Raw genomic sequence first — 22,526 nt, 5'->3', positions numbered from 1 at the left:
CATGTCATAAAGCTGGAATCATCTCAGACTGCTTTCTTGAACATGACAATGAGTTCACTGTACTCCAATGGCCTCCACAGTCACCAGATCTCAATCCAATAGAGCATCTTTGGGATGTGGTGGAACGGGAGATTCGCATCATGGATGTGCAGCCGACAAATCTGCGGCAACTGTGTGATGCCATCATGTCAATATGGACCAAAATCTCTGAGGAATGCTTCCAGCACCTTGTTGAATCTATGCCACGAAGAATTGAGGCAGTTCTGAAGGCAAAAGGGGGTCCAACCCGTTACTAGCATGGTGTACCTAATAAAGTGGCCGGTGAGTGTAGCCTGAGGTGTATGGCTAGGTTGGTTCTACAGCACAAAATTTATGTAAATATTTGTTTCATAGAATTAGTTTTTGGCAATTGTAGAATCAACCACATTTTGGCCGCCACATCTTATCACTTTTTGCATTTTTTTTTTTTTTTATATTGTATCATTTCCGTTCAACTTTCTTTGTAGTAGGAAACACCTGTTTAGAGAAGCAGACCTGAGAGCCCCTGAGGAGTTAACAGTTCTAGAGAACTCCGCCAGGTTCTTGCTCTAAAAAAACATCTCAAGTGGTGCAGTATGCAAGGAATTACAGGATCTCCCACACAGATCAACAGTAAACCCGTACAAGCCAGTGACAGGGGCTGGAGACATGACTCCTGCTCAGCCTGAGATACAAGTGCGCTAAGTGTTTATATACACGGTATATATACAGGCCTAGACCACTGCACCTGGGATCCCAAGAAAACAAGATCAGCAACATGACCCACAATCTCATGGTTTAAGCTATGTAGAACGGGACAAGTCTCTTAGCAATGTGTCAACCAAATGGTGGGCCTCACCTCACCTCTTATTTGCCATTAGGTGGTAACAAGATTAGCTAAGGACCGGGGACACAAAAATTCACCCAAAGCCACCAAATGTCAATTAATTCAGAAGGACTCCAGAAGCTATACAAGTGTGAAGGTGTAAAAGACATCTGTATAGTACTGTGTGGAGTGTGGGAGGAAACCTGAGTACCTGGAGGAAACCTACGCAAACATAAAGACTCCTTGCAGCTGATATTAGTTACAGATATGTGAATGTCCAGGAGTTTGTTGTGTGGTTATTGGCCATGTACACATCTGCGTTCGGTATTCCGTTCAGGGAGTTCGCATGGGGACCCCCCCCCGAATGGAATACCGAACACATTGACAAGCGGTGAGCTCGTTATGAAAGCATACGGACCCCATAGACTATAATGAGTCCGTGTGTTTTCTGCTCGAGTCATGCGGAGAGAAAAGAACTTCATGAACTACTTTACCCTCTCCGCATGATTCGTGCGGAAAACACATGGACCCCATTATAGTCTATGGGGTCCGTGTGCTTTCAGTGCTCACCGCTTGTCAATGCATTCGGTATTCCATTCGGGGGGGTCCCCATGTGGACTTACTGAATGCAGCTGTGAACCGGGGCTAAAACAAATTATGGGACCAATATGGTTACTATGATATGATAATCACATCACACAACCACAGCAAACAGAGGTACTAATGCCTGAAGCCAGCGACCCACGTTGGAAAAAAAAAACAAAAAAAAAAAACGCTGCGTTTTACAGTACCTGCAAAGCGATGGGATTCTGGCAAAAAGAGGAGAACTCTCTCGGCAAACTTTCTTTGAAAAACGCTGCGCGGGGGGGGGGGGGGGGAGCTGTCTTTTCTAGTGCAATTTTTTGGCCGCTGCTCACTACGTGGAGCCATGGTCCTAAAACCTTCCTTACACAATTAGCCTACAGTCACACGTACGGAAAAGGAGATTCCAATGCAGACGTGAATGTAGCCTGAAAAATACAATCTGGATTTAGAACTTGTCAGGCCCGGTTCACATCTGCGTTTCAAGCAAGTGGCACTTTTCTCTCCACATTTTTCGTGCGGCAACTAGACAGACACCATTATAGTCTATGGGGTTCACAGGTTCCCAAGGTCCCCCCTTTTTTTTACGCGGATTAAGTTTCCGTTCGGCAGGACCCCAAGCGTTCTCGCTAAACGGAAACCCTAGCGCAGATGTGAACCAGGCCTCAGTATTGATCCACTGACCGAATGTTGGCAGAAGAATATGCCATGTAAAGAAAGCAGCGTAATAATACAGAACGATAACAGCCAAACAAGCTGCAGTATAAAAAGTACTAGACATAGCACATAGGGTGCAGACAGTCCATGCTGGCTTATTTGCAGAGAAGAAACCTTGCAAACAATACTGCACCAGACAGTAAGAACCACCACCTTGTAAACAGCAGGTCCACCAGAGGTCCAGCTGGCCAAACACTTCACATTGTAGACCGCTGTAAATCCCTCATCGTAAAACAGCGTCCAGCGCAAAAGGTCTGTAGTTTTTCAGATTCAGGCCAGAAATGCCATAGCAAAAATTGCGTCGTCTTACAGCGAATCCCATCCACACATTGCAGAAAAAAAATACAGGCAGCAGAAACGCTGCGGTTTTGGAAGTTACAGCATGTCAGTTATGGCAAGCGGTTTTCCTATAGGTATTATGGAAGCAGAAACTTCTGTAGACTTTCTGTGAAAAGCGCTGCGAGATAAAATACGATGCGTTTCCACCACAGTTTTTCCCTGCAACCTGCTATATGGGGCCTTACCCTCATTTAGACATTAGAGATGTCCAGAGGCCTACAAGACGTACATGGGTGCCCTATTACAGGTATATACAGCACAGTGGGGGCCTAAACGCTGCGATATGGCCACGGTGGAAACAACTGCAGCATTTTACAGTACCTGCAAAGCGGATGAGATGCTGGCTAATCCCATCCAGACATTGTAGAAAAAATAAAATAAAATCTGCTGCAGAAATACTGCAATTTCAAAAACACTCACACATTTTATAAATCACAGAATTTTTCATGTGGAGAAGAGAACGAAATCCTCGAATACAGATGTGAGCCAGATCTTAGTCTAAGGTTAAGACCCCACGTTGCAGTTTTTTGAGCCAAAGATAAGAAAGTGGCTACAAAAGGGATGGGAAATACATAGGAAGTTCTTCTACTTCTACCTTCTGCTCAATCCACTCCTGGCTTTGGCTCAAAAAACCTCAGCAAAATCTGCAACAAAAAAAAAGCTGTGTTTCTGCAACGTGAGGCTTTCAGCCTTAAAGAGGACCTTTCACCATCTGGGGCATATGCGGTTTAATACACCACTAGAAAGCCGACAGTGCTCTGAATTCAGCACACTATCGGCTTTCCTGTTCTGTGCCCTTGATGAAGAGTCATCGGTGCCGGTACCGTAGTTCGTCACCATCAGAAGGGCGTTTCTGACAGTCAGTCAGGAACGCCCTTCCTCACAGCAGCGCCTATAGCGAGAGTGGTGAAGAATAGAGATGAGCGAACACTATTCGAAACAACCGTTTCGAATAGCACTCTCCCATAGAAATGAATGGATGCAGCCGGCACGCGGGGGTGTGTGTTAAGCAGTCGGCCGCTAGCAAACTGTGTGTCGCCCGCTTTCATTCATTCCTATGGGTGTGTGCTATTCGAAACGGCTGTATCGAATAGTGTTCGCTCATCTTTAGTGATGAACGCCTCCCTCCCCTCCTGATAGTACTCGTCCATAGACTAGTACTGGGGGCGGCGTTCCTCACCACACAGCGTCGTTGCTGGGTGGTAAGAAACACCCACTCTCACAGTACAGCGCAATAGACGTGACGCGGGGAGGAGGAATATAGTCCACTCCTATTGAATATGACTAACGGGACCACCTACCACTTGAACACCCCCCACCCCTTTTCCCAATAAGACACATACACGTCTGATTGGATTTAAATTTGGCCTGTTCAGGCCGATTTATTAACAAATAACAAAGTACGAAAATACTGTATAAACATTACAACACCGCCATCCAACTGGGCGTATAAATACACCCCCCCCCCCCCCCCCCCCCGAGTAAACCTTCACAAAGTGAACCCCTTTTAAGTGCAAACTAACAACACCCCAGCCAATCCCACCGTGGGGATAGGCACCTCCGCGAATCTGCCCAGGCGCAAGGACACCAACCTCGAGCAGAACTCAACAATCTGCAAGCATAAGCCTGAGACCCCATAGGGACCTGAGCCCAACTAGGAGACACCCCAGGCTTGAACCTTACCCCACTAGGAGCCCCATACCACAGATGAGGCCGTAAAACAGCCTGTTAGGCCTCTAACCCCCCAACCCCCCAGACCACAGACTATCGGACATGACCCCTTATGACCGAGAGTCCCGCCACACAGCCAGAGCACGCTCAACTCCATCCCTCAACCCAAGCATCCAAATATCCGTCCCGATGGCGTTCAAATGAACACCGTCGCGACGTAAATGTTCAACCGAAGGCACCTCCAGATCCCTATGGCGAATCACCAACCCACCATTGCGCACTATGAAACGCGCCACCTCGCGATTCACCTTAATGCGCGTCTTCTCGATCCGCACTGCAGAACGGGCATGGCGCCACACAAGCCGCGACACAATATCGGACCAAACAACCAGGAGGCCCGGGAACTCAGTCAGCAAACGTAATACATCAAACTTGATATCCCTGATCAAGTCACGGGACGGCCGGGCACCGAGATCATTGCCCCCAACATGCAGGACCAGAACATGCGGGGGAGAATCAACCCGGCAGTAAAAGTGAAATTCAGGCAAAACCCGGCTCCACGGCATGCCACGAACCCAGATCCATCGGACAACGGCCTCCTCCCGACGTAGACCCAGCTGCCGCCCATCAGGGCGAACCTCAGCGCGCAGAGCCCCCCAGAAGACGTATGAGTGGCCGAAAATCCAAATTAAACACGGACCTAAAAAAGAAAATAAAAACAACTACCACCGCAAGGAACACAAAGCACAACAAGACAAAAACAACAAACAAACAAACCACCAAACACCCCTTATGGCAACAAATGAGGGCGCACGTACAGACGGAACCGCTCTGATTCCCATCGCCCGATACGCCGTACCACGTCATCACCCAACCCCCAGCGCGCCGCCTCCGTGGCAGCGCCGATCCGAAACGAATGTGTCCCGAATTCACCCGGGACCTCCCCCACGGCCGCCAAGGCCTTTTTAAAAACCGCACAAAACTGGAAGCGCGAAAGCGCTCCACCGCCCATGTGGCGCAATAGGGGACCAGGTAAAGACCCCCGAACCCTCAGAAAGGCGGAAACACCCGAAACCGGACAAGAAGAATCCCCGGGCAACCCATACAAAACCACCAAACGACCCCGGCCGACCGGGTCCGTCTTAGACCGTTGCAGGAAGCACTCCACGCGATCCCCAAACAAAGAAACCTCACACAATTGCAAACCACCACCCGAAGCCACGGGACCACTCACCAGTTCACCAACCCGAAACGCCCCGAAAAAGGCCAACAAGAAAACAGCCCGAAACAAAAGAACCTCGTACTCATCAAAGCACAAGGCAGGCAAAACACCCAACAACCGGCCCAATAAATCAAAAGACACCGGCCGGCGGAGATCCCGCCGACCGGCACCCCGCCGAAAACCCCGCATGGCCTGGCGAACAGGAAAATCCTTAGTGACATCCCGCACACCCTGCAAACGAAACAAAAAGGCAAGGCCAGCAAGACGCTGGGACACTGAAGAAACAGACCCACCCTCACTAAAAGCAACACCCACCCACGACAAAACCAAACACAATCGATCCCCGTCACTCAAATCGCCCCCCAGCCCACCAGACAAACCTTCCCAATCCTGCCAAACCTTCGAGTAACGCGCCCAGGTCGACTCAGATACAGACCGCCGAATCAGATCCGCTGCTGAACGGAAACCAGAGACCAAAGATGAGGCGGGCAGTCCTCCCCCACCGGAGCCGCGTCCGGGGCCAACTCCCGAAACATGTCGAACTGAAACCGTGACAAAGAATCAGCAACAGAATTAAGGACCCCAGGCACATGACGCGCCGACACAAGAACATTCAACTCCAGACACCGCAACACCAAGTGACGCAAAAGTGACACCACCGGGGGGGGGGGAGGACGCAGACTGCGAATTAATCAAAAACACCACTGCACTATTGTCACAATGAAAGCAAACACGCCGATCACGAAGGCAACTGTCCCACAATTCGACAGCAACCAAGATCGGGAACAATTCCAACAGAGCTAAATTTCTAACCAAACCAGCCTCAACCCAAGCAGGCGGCCAAGCCCCCGCGCACCAACGACCACCAAAATAAGCCCCAAAGCCCACCGACCCAGACGCATCGGTATGAAGATCCAACTCAGGACTAGAGACCACTGACGACAACCACAATGAACGGCCATTAAAACGACCCAAGAAATCGTCCCAAACCAACAAGTCCGCCCGCACCGCCGCGGTCAACCGCACCCGATGGTAAGGCGCCCGCACTCCTGCCGTCAGAGCAGCGAGCCGCCGACAAAAAACCCGGCCCATCGGCATAATGCGACAGGCAAAGTTCAACTTGCCGAGGAGCGACTGCACCTCACGCAAACGCAACTTGCGAGCCCCCAAAAATTGACGCACCGAGGACCGTAAATCCTCCAACTTGTCAGCCGGCAGACGAGACTCCATACGCACGGAATCCAACTCAATCCCCAAAAACTTCATAACCACCCCAGGACCCTCAGTCTTATCCGGGGCAAGGGGGACCCCGAACAAATGCGCCATGCGCTCAACCGTGCGCAACAACACCAAACAGTCAGAAGAATCCCCCGGGCCAACACACAAAAAATCATCCAAGTAATGGATGATGGAGGACAAACCCGACATGTCCCGGACGGTCCATTCCAAAAAAGAACTAAATGCCTCAAAGTAGGCGCAAGAAATGGAACAACCCATGGGAAGACAGCAATCAACATAATACTGACCTTCCCACATGCAACCCAACAAATGAAAGCTATCGGGGTGGACCAGTAACAGATGGAAAGCCGCCTCAATGTCCGTCTTGGCCATAAGGGCCCCCGGACCAGCCCGCCGCACCAGAGCAACCGCCCTGTCAAAAGACGCATATGTAACCGTAGACAACTCAGGAGCAATCCCGTCATTAACCGAGGCACCCGCCGGAAAAGACAAATGGTGGATGAGCCGAAATTTATTCGGCTCACGCTTCGGGACCACCCCAAGAGGAGACACCCGCAAATTAGGCAAAGGAGGGGCCTCAAAAGGCCCCGCCATACGTCCCAACTCCACCTCCTTTCGCAGTTTCGCCCCCACCACCTCCGGATAATCCCTGGCCGACTTCAAATTACCCGGGCGAAAAACGGGGGCGCTCGCATCAAAAGGGATGCGAAAGCCAATCCCAAACCCCTCTTCCAGCAGGCACGCCGCAGCCCTGTCCGGATACCTACTTAGAAAAGGTCGCATGACCTCGACCTTCACTGGAGTCCTCCCTCTTCTCGCCAACTGACTCACCCTTACCTCGCTTAAAGCACTTGTTAAGCCCGTGCACCCCGCCACAACCGGAGCACTCGTGCTTAAAGCGGCAGGTGGCACCGAACTTGCACAGCCCTTCGTTATACATCCAACAGAAACCCTTCCGCTGGGAAGCCGGGGATCCGACTGTTGAGCCAGAACCCCCGGCGCCCCCACGAAAGGACCGGGCAGAAGGCGCCGTCATCAGACACATCCACAAAGCAATATCCTTGTGGTCCCACCGCAGCCCAGGCCGCACCGCCTTACGTTGTCGGAATTGCTCATCGTAACGGAGCCAAGATACCCCGCCATACTCACGATGAGCCTCCCCAATCGCGTCCATATACCCAAAAAGAGCGGAGCAATGCTCCGGCTCCTTCTCCCCGATCACACTTGCCAATATAGCATAAGCCTGAAGCCAATTGAGAAATGTGCGAGGGATTAAACGGTAACGCCGCTTTTCCTCATCTTCCTTCTTGGAATCACTGGGCTTCACCCTATCCAAATTGAACTTATCTAAGGGGAGAAGGGAAAAAATTTCCACATACTCCCCCTTCCAAATCTTTTCTCGCACCTCCTGCTTAAGGTGCGCCCCGAGAGGACCCTCAAAACAAACGTACACCTCCCCTTGCGCCCTGTCATCCATACGCACCAAATCAACCGCCTTCTCCTTAACAGGAGTCAGCGCCCCAGCATCCGCCGACGCAGCGGCAGAAACACCCCCACTAGCGACATCAGCGTCCCCCGCCGGGACCCCAGCAGCCCCCACAACAACCCCAACGGACCCTACAACACCGCCGGACCCTACCACCAAACCAGAAGCCCCCGCAGAAGCACCCCCAGACTCCACAACAGACAGCACCGACGCCCCAGGGGAAGCAACCACCCCAGACCCCGCTACACCAGGAGCCCCGGGACCAACCCATGCCGCGGCCGGCCCGACGCCACCCGACGACACACCCACTAACTGACGCAACAAAGACACCACCTGACGCAAATCCTCCCCAGAACTAGAAGCCCCATTAGAGGACCCCAACACCTCACCCCCCACCCCGCTACTCACAGAAACAGGACCCCCCCCCCCAAACAGAGCCCCCCCAAGACAGAAGAAGGAAACCCCGCAATCTCACCAGGCTGCACCACGGTCCGCCCCGGATCAGCCGCCACCGGTCCAGCATCCTCAGGAGCATCAGAACACTGTCCTTCTTCCCCACTGGAATCCCCGTCATCAGCACCTCTTCCGGCCCAGGCCCGAACTCCCACGAGAAGAAGGCCCGGCCTCACCAGCACCGCAGGCCGCCCCATCGCCGGCACTCTCAGACGCCGTCAGCAGGGAAGAGCCAGGGAGACGGGCAGGAGAGCCGACCCTGCCCGCTACAGCCACGCGCCGGGCCCGCCCCCCTGAACCACGGGAGGCAGCCGCTCTGGTCCGGGACACTGAAGAGGAGGGGGGGACGCCACTTCCGAACCCCCCTCCGGACGGCTGCGGCCCGTGCGCGGATTCCTCCCGCGCTCCAGGTGAACCGCGGGAGAGCTGGCCCGGGCACCCGAAGCCGGAGGGTCCCTTCTGGGGCTCCGAGATGGCCGCCGCGCCACCCGCCCCGGTGAGTAGCGCTCCGGCGGCCGTGACCGCCGAGCACGTGATGCGGCCAGGGGAGGAGAGCCCTGGCCAGGGGGCAGCCGAACCTCCGCCACCAGATCATCCAGGACCCGGTCGCCGTGGACCTCCGCCGCCGCCGCCAGCAGCAGGGCCCTCAAAGCAGCAAGGTCAGCCATAGCAGGTAAGAGACGTCCACTTCAACCTGCTCACGATGCTGGACTGACCCTAGCACCCCCACCCCCCTCCTTAAGTCACCTCCGACTCCACCCCTTATTTTCCCGCTCCCAACCGTTGAGTTAACCCTTTCGTTCTCTTAATCCTCCCCCCTGTCATGCCGTCCCCAGTCCCTAGGGCCTCTTCTCTACTGTGAGGAAGGGCATTCCTAACTGTCAGAAACGCCGTTCTGGAAGTCCCTAAACCGTATAGGGAAAGGGACTGTTGGGTCGGCATCTTATGGGTTAAAAGGAAGTGTACGTTTAAAAGTGATGACATGCTCGGTCACATGTTTGGAGGTGGAGCTATTTGAATAAAACTGGGGACAGGTGTGGGGCTCCACCTCTGAACTCCCACCCACCCTTGCCCTCATGGTTTGTTTGTTTTGGTATGGGTCTGTCTTTTGTTTTTTTGTCTTTGTTTTGTTCTTTTTTTTTTTCAGTGTCACAGCAGGCGGTAGGTCCATGCCCCTTGGGAGGAAGTTTCGGGCCTCAACTGCCCGATGTCGGACAGCGGGGCATCATTACAGGGCAAAGGTCAAGAAGGAAGAGGCGGGGCATGGGAATGGTCTATTTCCTGTTTATATTTGCAGTTATGTAATCTGGTTTAACAAATGCTGTGGCCAACCTCAGCGTCAACCATAAAACAGTTGTGGTGTGATCTTTAACTCTTAATAAGGTGGGGTCATCGCAGGTTTTAAGCTAAACGGGTTGGAAGTCCCAACAGTCTGACAGTGAAGAGCTACGGTACCGACACTGATAGATCTTCACTGGGGGCACAGAACGGGAAAGCCAGATTTCTAGTTGTGTATTAAACCGCATGTGCCCCGAATGGTGAAAGGTCCTCTTTAGGCCGGGCCCCATGGGACGTAAACTCCGCAATTTGCCCACAGTGGAGATGCTGCGGGAAAAATCGCGGCGTTTTACAGTGCAAGCAAAGGGGATGGGATTCATGCGAATCCCTTGCCCACTTTGCGGAAAAAAAACGCAGTGCAGACACACTGCGATTTGCAAAGCCATTGCGGCTTTGCAAATCATAGCATGTCAATTATATCTATGGAAACACTGCCGGGTTTCCCATAGATATAATTGCAACAGAAAGTCTGTGGAGGAAAACTCTGCGAACTTTCTATTGAAAGCGCTGCGGAAAGAACCGAACTGCGATTACAGCCCGTGGGGCCTTAGCCTTAAAGGGTTTTTCATCCCAGGAGATCTAAGGCTTGGTTCGCATGTCAGTTTGGAGACCACCAAAAAAAAAAATAAAAAAATAAATAAAAATAATCACCAGACGAAGAAGTGATATAATTATTGTCAATGGGATCTGTTGGTGTCCAATGTCTTAGCGGTCTTTGTATCCATTGCGAATATAAATTACACATCACGTTAATGTAAAAAGTGACTAATAGGGGCATGTTGAAAAATAAAAAAATAAAAAAAAAAAGGGGGAAGAGGTTACTCTGTGATAACCCCCAGGTGACCACTAAGGACACTAAGGCTGGTCTTACACGACCGTAGTTTTGCACCGCAAATGGTCCGCAATTGCTGGTTCAAAATTGCGGACCATTTACGGTCCCATAATTTTCTATGAGGCCTCTTACACGACTGTAGATTTTCAACCGTGGTCCAGGCAGTATACCGCATGTCCGTAATGGCCGTGCTTTTATGGCACGGTACGGCAGGTCCAATAGAAGTCTATGGGCGTGTGCATTTTTGCGGATATACACTGAACATACATCAAATGTCAACATGTGTGTTTTGTGGTGTGTTTTGTTTTTTGCAGATCCGCATAATACTGATAGACACGGAACATTGCGAATGCACTTTGCGGATGTCTGCGGAATTAATTTTTAAAGTGAAATCTGTGTTGCGGATCCGCAAATTGCGGACCGCAAAAACCACTATGGTCGTGTCAGCCAGTAAGGCTGGTCTTAATAGACATCTCTAAGCTTTTCCTGTGTTGTCAGAAGACACCAGGATGAGGTAATGGGCAGGAGCAGCAGGGGATCAGGTAGGGGTGAGTACACTTGGTTTTCCTTTAAAGGGAGTCATCAGAATGAAATACTGTATATCAACCTAGACCCCACAGATTGATTCAGGTGACTGTAACCTGACGGCTCCTCCAATACACAAATGGTGACCAAAATTAATCAGCAAATAATGTCTTCAATACAAAGCACAAACCATAGGAGTGTTAATACGAAGATTTACAAAAAAAAACAAAAAAAAAAAAACCTTGAATCTCTAAGACTACATTCACATTTGCGCCAAACACTCACAATGTCTGCCTGAAACCAGTGGACAAAAACGTCCTGCAGCCAGTGTTTTTTTTGTCTGGTTCTTTCGGACAGACCCCATTATAGTTATGGGCTCAGTAGGTGACCACTATTTTAGCAGTTCGACTGTCAGTTGTCCTGGACCTGCAACAGAACACCAAAGCTAGTGTGAACTTAGCATGGTGTATCTAACTCTATAACATCCAGTCCTGGACCATACCGCTACGGTTTACAACACCTAAACGGATGTGACATTTATTATTGCAGTACATTATTGCCACGGTTATGAGAGTCATATAACATCGGTGGCAACGTCTCAATATCAAACAGGGACAACCAGTTAGCAAGGGAACAAAAAATAAATATTTTCTAAAATTCTCTTGTAGAATTTAGCAACATTTACCTTGTTGTAAACCCTTCCCTACTATATTGTACATACACATTCATGTCACATCCTGATAGAGCCAAGTCAGCTCTGCTACATCAGCAGTTTCACATACAGGACTGCAGAACCGAATAAGTAACACATGAATGAGACAAAGTTCCTGAAGACTCTGACTGACTTGCAGGAGAACCACAAGTCCCAGGACAGCTGATGGTAGAGGGTGTGGAGAGCACACATAGGGCTGCTCAGTACACAGCCATGTCCATGTCACTCCCGGTGCGGTGTCGCCCGACTACAGATCGCAGTAGTCGCCTACCTTGTTCTCCTTCTCCTGCCCTGTGTCCAGGTGAATGGAGATGAGCTTCTGCAGCCTGGCCTTCATGTCTGGGGGGCTCCACTTCTCATGGATATAACTGCCACTTCCTAGACATGCTTAGGAGGGAGTTCAGCTCCTAAGGCTTTCAAGCTGTAACTGCTGAGCCCTGACCAATCCTGTTCAGGCCCCTGACAATCTGACACTCTTCATTGGATTAGGAAGTGCGGGCAGTTCCTCAAAGAAATCATTGTCCTCCCGAGTGTGCTGCAGCAGTGGTAGTGTGCTGTGCACTGCTATGTGCACCTCTCCCTCCTCTACACACAGCCAATGCTGCACATCACCTGCAGGGGAAGCTTCCACCCATGCCATGAATATTGCATAAGATTCAGCCACACATAGGATAAGGGAGGGACACAAACTTCAAAGAGTGTGCTGATAGGAGAAAGCAAGGAAGGAAAGTGCAGGAGACAAAGTATCACATTGTGTCTACAGTCCCCAGGGTCAGTCCAGGCTGAGGACTATAGGTGCCTGCACGCTGCTGACAGAACTTGGAGCATTGTGGGATACAACTGGAACAAAGTCTCAGCTGTGAGAAGACTGAGGTGTCTGTGCAGGTTTCAGTGCCCGAATACATACAAGAATGTTTCCATTCACTGACAACAAGCGGTGTAGATTACTCTAGGTTCACACTGGGTTTGGCTCTCCCATTGTTTAGGTCCACATGGAGACCTGATAGAGAAACTTTGCGCTTAAAAAGCAGTTACCTGCAGACCCCATAGACAATAAAGTTTCAGTATAAATCCAGCAGGGAGAACCTAACCTTAGAAAGTTGCAGAACTATTAAGGATTAGGCTAGGTTCACATCTGCACCCGGCTTTCCCCTGGCCGACAGCATACAACATTCATATACCACTGGATCACTGAATTGCAGAAACAAGTAGAAAATAAGAATGAAATAGTGCATATATGTAGCCTTAGGCCCGGTTCACATCTGCATTCGGGTTTCCATTCGGGGAGTCCGCACCACGAACGGCAACCTATCCAGATAAAAAAGCGGTTACCTAAGGAAACCCACGGACCCCATAGACTATAATCGGGTCTGTGTGGTTTCCACAAAAAAAATGCGGAGAGAAAAGTGAGGCTTGCAGGACATTTCTCTCCGCATATTTCATGCCAAGTGGGGAACAGATTGGCCCTAATGCAAATGTAAACCAGGCCTCAGACTATGTTCACACGCCATAAAATACTTGATGGAAACATCTAATGTGTCTTTTTGGCGCCACAGTAGAAACCCAAAACTGAGCCTCAGGTTTCTGCCCCTGTCGAAAAATTGAGGGCTCCTGGAACCTGCCAAACAGCTGATATCACAGCCAACCCTACATTTCCCCTGCAGCAGTATTGTGTGAAAATCACACACGTAGCATTCCTCACATTGCCATTGTGAAAATAGTTCCTAAAATTCAGGCGTAAGGTACAGTATGAAGACATCTATAGCATTGGATAGGAACACATCTGGCATCTGTATACACCTAGTATGGCATCTGTGCTCTGCATACACTCGGTATGGGAATACCTATAACTGGCGCACACGGTTATAATCTATGGTGATCTACGTTTGGTTCAGATCATTCACAGAAGGTTTTCAGGGTCTAATGGAGGATACATTTTTTGATAATGGCTCCCATTGGTTATGTACAAGTATTAGATGGGTGGCCATTAATCTGATGTACTATTGCTGAAACATCTGGCTGGTGAATGTCGAATCAGAAGGGTCCGGGGCAATGAAGACCGATCGCTGCAACAAGTTGTCACTTTTAAAAGAAAAAATCCATCTCATATTTGATAGGGTAGGATAAGTCTGGATAAAATTAAAGGGATATTCCCATGGTAGAGATTTATGATGGATCCACAGGATATAACACAAAAGTGTAATACATACAGGTTCCGCGTCTATCTTCCGAATAGGGACGTCCTATCTGCTTTACCCCATCTCGTGGATATGTCATAGATGTCTAAGGTGGGGATACTCCTTTAATTCTGCCTTTTTCCCTGAAGTGACCTTACTGCACTTTATTATTTACCCTCAATTTCTTATCTTGCCTGAAATAACAGTGCAGTATATTTACATTCAGATACCATCGGTCAAATAAAATATCACTTATTTAGCTAGGCTACATGCACGTGACCATAGTGGTTTTTCTACCTGCAAAAACTGATCCATATTCCCCCACAAACATGTGTGCATTGCAGTGCATAATCACGGACTTGTATGATACCATACATTTGTATGGGGCAAGTCTATGCTGCAAATACATACAGGAATAGGACCATATACTATTATGGATCTGATCATGTGCAAGGGGCCTTATTAAATAATATACAGTTATCACCAAGGCCTCTTTAACCTTAGGGCCAAAAGTGTACTTGCACTGGGCTCCCTTGAGACAGCAGACCGTCCTGCATTTGCTGTCCCGCTGTTCTGGGCAGTGGGTCTGTTGCTGCCTCAACTCCAACAATGGTGAAGCAGGGAGTCGTCCACTTCCTGCTTCACCATCCGGCCGCCGTCTTTGTTCCCAGTGTCCTGGGAGCAGGAGGTTGTGATGTGGTGATGTCACCTACGTGATGATGCTCCCTGAAGACCCTGGGACCAGAGAGAGAAGAGAACAGGGAAAGGTGAGTATTAAGATTGTTTTTCCTTTGTTTGATATATATAGTGGAGGAAACTGAAGGGGGACAAATGCGTATGCAAATAAGTTCTCTTGCAGCACTGGTAAACCAGCCTTTAGCTGGTGTAATGAAGAAAAAAGTATCTCAACCACTAGCCAGATGCACCAAATCTATCACACAGCAGACGCCGCCATGATAGATTTGGCGCACCTTCTGACTGTTTGTTGTAGGTTTATACTGACTAAATATTATTATATCTGCCCCGTTGGAATGTTGTGTATTTTCTTTTTAGTGTAATTTTCAGGGCACCTCTTGTATCAACATTGTTGCTTTGGAAAACTGGAACACTATTCGCCATCCGTCTGGTCTGTTTGTGCAGTGTACGTTTCAAGATGTCACAACATGCAGTGCTATACAGTAAAGCAGATACTGAAATAGACACGGTGTCGGTTAGGTTTTCCATTGTGAATAAATAGTAAATTACATTGAGATAGATCGGCTACGGTGACAAATAGCGACTTAGAAATCTGCTGTATCAAGAAGGGTGGTGCTGACTTGCTTTATCCCCCCCTCCTCGGGAATGGCTGCCCCCATATAAGTATATACTATAACAGTCATTACATAAAGGGGATATCTTGTGAGATATCTCTGACTGACATCTTACCCAACTTCCCCATATACATGCACGCTCAGCATAGCTGAGACAAGAATGGAGAAAGCCACTGCCAGACTCTTTTGGAAAGGGATTATCTCCCCTAAAATTTCTTTCTTATCTAAGAGACCAGAGGTGTAGTGATATAATAGGTCCACACAATGATTAACTGCATGGTTATAAAACTCTCCTGACTCACACTATTTCTCCATACTATCTGTGGGTGCCTTGTGCAGAATCTCCAGTGTATTTATTCACCATACTGTTCCCACCATCTCCAGCTTTTAAATGCTTACTCAACTACCGTTTACAGTTCCCACTCAAAAGAATGGAGCAGATGTCGTGGTCGTAACTGGGGTGCAACACACTCCGGTCCTCAGTAACGGTGGGGATTCCAGTGGTTACCCCTAATCCTGTAACTTGTTGTAACTGGAATACCCCTTTAAAGGCTGACAGGGAGGAACCTTTCAGAAGCAGGAAGCAGGGAAGACAGATGTTCTCTGCCACTGATCTTCTGCCTAGATAGGATTCAGAACAGATAAGTGCAGAGTAATGAGATTCCACTACCCCCCTTCCCCTTTGGTCTACAAAGCCAGAGGCATGATGGGAAATGTATGGTACATTAAAGTGGTTTTCCAGGTTAAAAATGTTTATAACCTATCATAATATCATAGTCTAACACCTAGCACCCCCACTGATCAGCTGTGCTCAGGTAGACAGAGAATGAATCAGGAAGCAGACAGGGGTACTGCAGAGCACCTCCCATTTAGCCTAGATCCTGATGAGTCTAAGGAACGCCTATTTTCACATATCCCTCATACGTTGCAGAGGGAACAGTGAATCAAAAATTGGTCATGTGAATAGCTAATATGGGGCATGATCTGCACTAATCTGGTCTGGCCACTACACAGAGAACACAGCTGCCTGCTCTCTGCTCTGTTCTCTGTACACTAGCTGTTAAGAACCATTTATCAGTTCAGAAATTCCACCAATCTTTATTTTTAGCCCAGAAACCCCTTTAAGGGAACCAAAATGTTAGATTACCCATAAATGGCATATCGAATAGAATAGCTGTATTCTGTACGTATCTGTATGATAATATTTATGCTATATTTTTAGTATCAGCGGTATGTTCATTAGGATTTCTGCCATGACATTACGCCTACTGTGAAAGTTACAAATCCAGATTTAATCATGTAGAAAATATTCGCCGGTGCTCTTTAACATGTGGTATATTGGTGTAGTGCGCAGTGTTGTGGAGCTCAGAGCACCTCTGGTTTATAACAGCTCACAAATCTCCGACATTGTTACCATAGAAGGCTGGTGTGCACACAGATAAAAGTCACTACACCAGAAAGCAGATTCTGGTCCCACACTTTACAAGAAATACCGGGAAACACCTTAAAGGAACAATAACCTTGAAGAAGAAATCCCTTAATCCAAGGACAAGTAAATGTTATCTGTAGATAGGGCAATATCTTCTACACATGTGTATGTAAATGACTGGAGATACTCAAATCTGAAGATAAGAGAGATCAGATAGTCATCATGGGGAAGGGAGTTTATTGGATTTCCTGTGAGTCATCCAGTAGTCAGTCTCTGATCAACTGGAATGGCTGCTTACAGAGAACAATAGATTACATTTAACAGCATATAGAGACAAGTTAAAGTGTCTCTTTAGGGTCAATTCAGATGGCCGTGTTCAGCCCGAGAAACACGTTCTGTATCACAGCCATATTTCTTAAAGGGACCACGGCTCTGCTGAACTGATGTGATTCATGATGCTGTGAGTTCCTGCACCACCACAGCTTTACTATACCATACCCAAAGCGCAGTGGCGTAACTAGGAATGGCGGGGCCCCGTGGCGAATTTTTGACATGCCCCCCCAACCAACGCCGAAGACCTCGAACGACCCCCTCCTCCGCACTCTATTATGTCCCTTAGTAAGCCCTGCACATGGTATTATGTCCATTAGTGGCCCCTGCACACAGTATTATCCCCCATAGTGGCCCCTGCACACAGTATTATCCCCCATAGTGGCCACTGCACACAGTATTATAGCCCATAGTGGCCCCTGCACACAGTATTATCCCCTATAGTGGCCCCTGCACACAGTATTATGTCCCTTAGTGGCCCCTGCACACAGTATTATGTCCCTTAGTGGCCCCTGCACACAGTATTATCCCCCATAGTGGCCCCTGCACACAGTATTATCCCCTATAGTGGCCCCTGCACACAGTATTATGTCCCTTAGTGGCCCCTGCACACAGTATTATGTCCCTTAGTGGCCCCTGCACACAGTATTATGTCCCTTAGTGGCCCCTGCACACAGTATTATCCCCCATAGTGGCCCCTGCACACAGTATTATCCCCCATAGTGGCCCCTGCACACAGTATTATCCCCCATAGTGGCCCCTGCACACAGTATTATCCCCCATAGTGGCCCCTGCACTCAGTATTATAGCCCATAGTGGACACCAATAAACAATTATTATACTCTGGGGTCTTTTCAGACCCCAGAGTATAATAATCGGAGACCCGGGGGAATAAAAACATAAAAAAATTACAGTTTCTTACCTGTCCCCCGGCTCCTACGCTGTCTTCTCCGCTGCCGTCCTTGTTCTATGATGTCGGATGTCACATGACCCGGGAAGCAGGTTCATGTGACGTCAGAGACGTCAGACAAGAAGGAAGGAGGCCTGGCAGGATCGTGGAGAGGTAAGTGTGTTTGTTACGTTCCCTCACCTCTCCCGGTCCGCCGATCATTATACTCAGGGGTCTGCAAAGACCCCCGAGTATAATGATAGTAGCAGTAGCGGCTGTCACCGGGCCCCTAATGTCCCGGGCCCTGTGGCAGGTGCCTCTGCTGCTATGGCGGTAGTTACGCCCCTGCCAAAGCGGCACTACCGTAGAGCTAAAGTAGTCTGGGAACTCACTGTAATGATGACTTCAGTTCAGACAAGCCGTGGTCCAGAAATGTCACCATTGTGGTACATCTTTGTGCATTGTCATGGTTTTTTGGTGGCACATTTTGTTTGGGTTAAAATTTTAGATGTGGATTCACAGAAAAGGGAACGCAACATAAATGTACCACAGTGTGTTATAAAATTCTAACCCCAAGTAAATCAGCTAAAAAGTGGTATAAACTCAAGATTAGACAGTCTAAAGATACACCAGACATCAACCACTGTGATAAATCTGGCGTATTTTCGGAGAGTTCACACTGTCAGGCTATTAGTAGGTCTGGTCTGCTGTGTTTTGTGCAGCATTTTTTTCCATTATGTGGGCATGAGCGTAAATAACATCTTATTCACTTGGCTGGGACTATAAAACACTACATTTTGTTACAGCAATATGTGGCCTCAGCCAAAATCTGTTTTCAATGCAAGGCCTGACTGATGGTTCCTCTTCAAGCCAGGTGAAAAAAAAGAAGCGGTTTTAGCAATATTTAGTAATATTCCCATCTGGTGGCTTAAATCTGCCATTCCTGTATGAACAGGTTCCGGTCCAAAAAACTCGGCGTGAACTTACCCTTAGGCTAGGTTCACATCAGCTTAATCCTATCACGACATCCGCCGTAATAGTACGGTCAGTGTCAGGTACTTAAATATGGCAGCTACTCAGGAGCTGACACCATTTTCACCTTGGCACATGGTCCCATTTTGGAGTGAATTCATTTGCATGACAGAAGGAAGCCTACTAAAGAAGTTACAGATTTGCAAAGTTCTATATTTTTTTTAAGGGGTAAAACGGAAATAAAACTATCATTTGGTATCTCACCGACCCATACAATACAGGTGACACTTCATTTTGGCTGCATAGTGAGCACAATAAAGAGAAAGCCTGTAAGAGAGTCGCACAAATGCAGTTTTTTCTCCAATTCTACCCCATTCTGATTTTTTTTTCCAAACTGCTATATCCCACACTGATCTAATACGCCCTGCTTAGCACAGTGCGGTATAGCAGCTTGGAGCAATGGAGCCACCTTCAGTGCTTCAGACTGCTCATATACTGAAATAAATTAATATCTTGATAATAGAGGCACAGTGTTACTTTCAGGTGAGCCTGACCTATCTAATTGTGTTACTACTTTAATCTGCTTCACCCCAGTGACAGACTCCCTTTAAAAATAACAAAAGAAAGTGCATTATATTTTTCAAGCAATGTCTTTCTTTAACCTGTCTAGTTTCTCTTGGAATTGGAGGTCACTCAAACTCTGACGAATTTTGCTCTGGGCCCACATCGTTCCCATGTCTATTCCTTGTTTTTGTAAAACACTGCCTTTTAATAATTTGTGTTTTTGGATTTTTGTGTGTTTGTTCCTCAATCACGCAAAAACGGCCAAAAGGATTTGAATGAAATTTGGCACATAGATAGAGTGTAACCTCGATTAACACATAGGCTACTTTTTATCCTTGTAAATGACTGTTATGAATTTATGTTCACATACTATATTACACTGCTCTTGGCTGCAGCTTATCAGGTTCTGAGAAAGCCAGGGCTGTTATCTCTCTGTGTAAACACACGCTAACCCTCAGTGGATTCTGTACATGCATTTGCATATTATCTGATCTGCTCCAGGCAGTGCTAACAAACTGACATGGTCAAACACCTTTAATCCAAATTGGCAGTTAGCTAATTTTAAACATGCCTGGAAAAAGACAATCCAATTTGTCGCAAACAACGAGAGCTATGAAGGTAGCCAGAAGTCAACATACTTCTACTCAAGTAGAGCTGAGGAGGATCATCAACGCCAACAACACACTCATTATATGGCGTCCCAGCAAGCTGCTGAGATGCCAGAACAATCACAGGCACAGCGCGAGGAATGAGTTCAGCTGCAGGCCAGCTTGACAGCTGCCGAAATGTCGGAACAGGCGGATTATCAACGCCAACAACACGCTCATTATATGGCTTCCCAGCGAGCTGCTGAGATAATGGAACAATCACGGGCACAGCGCAAGGAATGAGTTCAGCGGCAGGCCAGCTTGATAGCTGTCAAAATGCTAAAGCAGGATTCATCAATACCAACAACACACTCATGTGAGATGCCAGAACAATCACAGGCATGGTGTGAGGAACAAGTTCAGCAGCAGGACAGCTTGAGAGCTGCCGAAATGCCAGAGCATGCAAACTATGGACGGCAGCAATTTGCTGAATATAGGCGGATCAACGACGCCAACAACCCGCAGACGAAGTCGCGGGCAGAGGCTAGTAGTAAAATAAAACTTCCAGGAAAAGACATGGTAAATCTGCAGTCAGCAAAGAGACCTCCTATTTACACAGCAACTCATGCTAGATAAAAGAGGTCATGCAGTGAAACGCAGGGTAAGAATAGACACTGTGAATAGACAGCTATTACTATTATGGGGATAGTATTTCATACAATACAATGAGTCATCTAAAATATCTGATGGGAGCGTCTCTTTAAGAGGGAGGTTAATCTTCAAACATGCCACTGTAAAAAAAATTGAAGATGTTATCAGTATGGGCTTGTGATTCCCATAGACCAGTAGAATGAAGGTGCCATGTGCTCCTATGTCTTCTAAACTGAAGATCTTCAGATCTCCTAGTCTGTTGTCAGAAGTCGCCCAAAGGAGACTGTAATCTTACCTCGAAGTAATGCTGCTTGGGGGAAATGCCTGTGTAATAAGATTTGTATAGGAGCAGAAACCTAGAAGCTCTTGTTCATAAAGTGAAGGCATTTCTTCAGGATATGCCATCGATCAGTGGTGGTCTAAGCTTTGGACCCCAACGAATCTTTATGATTAAGTGTCGACCACGCTGTTCCTTTTTCCACAGCATGCAGAGAACTGCAGCATCCTGCACATTCACCTGATTAATTAGTATTTGTTGGTTCCTAGATATATGAACACTAGATGACACTATTTACTATTCCATTTCTTCCAGTCTGCACAATGGGTACATTTATTAGGGTACTTGTGCCTTTTTGGGGTGTACATTGTGCCTTTTTGTGGTCTTTTTCTGCCCTGCACTTAATTTATGAAGCACGTGCACATTTTTTTTTCCCTCGCCACTTTTGCTTTTTGGCGAGAAAAGTGGGCCTGGCCTAAATGGCGATCCTTTTCATGCTGCTTTTATAACTTGTGCCTTTTCAAAAAGGCACCTCCTTGTTAAACATTGTGCATGTGTTATTATAAGACATGTGCTTTTTGCTCCTTTTTAGTGCAAAAAGGTGCAATTGCCGTTTTTTGCTAAAACATTGCGCAATTGCCCTTTTTTTTTCTTTTCTTTAACCACCCCTGACAAGTCTTTATATAACTTAATAGGCATGCCTCTGCTGATTCTGGTACAGTTGGAATTTTTCCTCTAGCCCCAACATTCCCGAGCAATCGGTGCTGTTAGTTTTGGTCCCTGATATGCTAAGTAGTCTCTGTACTGTTATGAAGGGGGTGTCAGGCAGAAGCAGGCAAGGGGTGTGACTCTGAGCACTAACACTAGCTGCCTCTGACTGGACCTCTGAATCCCGCCCCCTGCCTGACACCGCCCTTCTGACATTACAGAGCTTAAAGTGGCTCTATCAGAAAAATTATGCTGATAGAGCCCCACGTATGCATGAATAATCTTTAAAAAGGCTATTCAGGCACCGCTAATCTAATTTTAATCCCCCTGCCCATTTTAAAATAAAACTATAAAAACATATATGTAAATCATACCTGAACTTGCATGGTGGGCAGTCGTGCAGGATCCGACGTCATCTTCGGTCCCTCCTTCCTCTTCTTTCTTCTTCCAGCGACATCCTCCTTTTCTGGATCTTTTCCGCATTAATCTTCTGTATTTCTGGCGGGTTGTGTTCAAATCCCGCGCGTGCGCTTTAGTGCTCCCTCCGGAGTGCTACTTCGCACGCGCTGCCACCATTTTTATTGTAGTTCTAAGTATCTTTAGAACTACGCGAGCATGCGCAGAGCGCTCACGAACGTCTTCATATCCGGAAGAACAGAAGATGAGGGCGGA

At 47.9% G+C, this 22,526-nt stretch overlaps 1 protein-coding gene across 5 annotated transcripts in view; it reads right to left on the bottom strand.

Moving 5' to 3' along the window:
* Positions 1–22,526, bottom strand: part of TBC1D1 (TBC1 domain family member 1) — a 171,224-nt gene that overhangs the window by 136,986 nt on the left and 11,712 nt on the right. For 2 of the 5 annotated variants that reach the window (XM_075261334.1, XM_075261335.1), the window contains exon 1: positions 12,232–12,582. The exons of the other annotated variants lie outside the window; for them this stretch is intronic. In XM_075261334.1, the coding sequence (XP_075117435.1) occupies positions 12,232–12,297 (66 nt within the window). In that variant the 5' untranslated portion in view covers positions 12,298–12,582. Of the gene's footprint in view, positions 1–12,231; positions 12,583–22,526 lie in introns of those variants that run through there. 5 annotated transcript variants of the gene reach the window in all.

Source organism: Leptodactylus fuscus, chromosome 1 (assembly GCF_031893055.1).
Source record: "Leptodactylus fuscus isolate aLepFus1 chromosome 1, aLepFus1.hap2, whole genome shotgun sequence".
In the NCBI taxonomy this organism is placed as follows: Eukaryota; Metazoa; Chordata; class Amphibia; order Anura; family Leptodactylidae; genus Leptodactylus; species Leptodactylus fuscus.
Note: the sequence above shows the minus strand (reverse complement) of the source record. Positions and strands in the feature narration are given on the sequence as shown.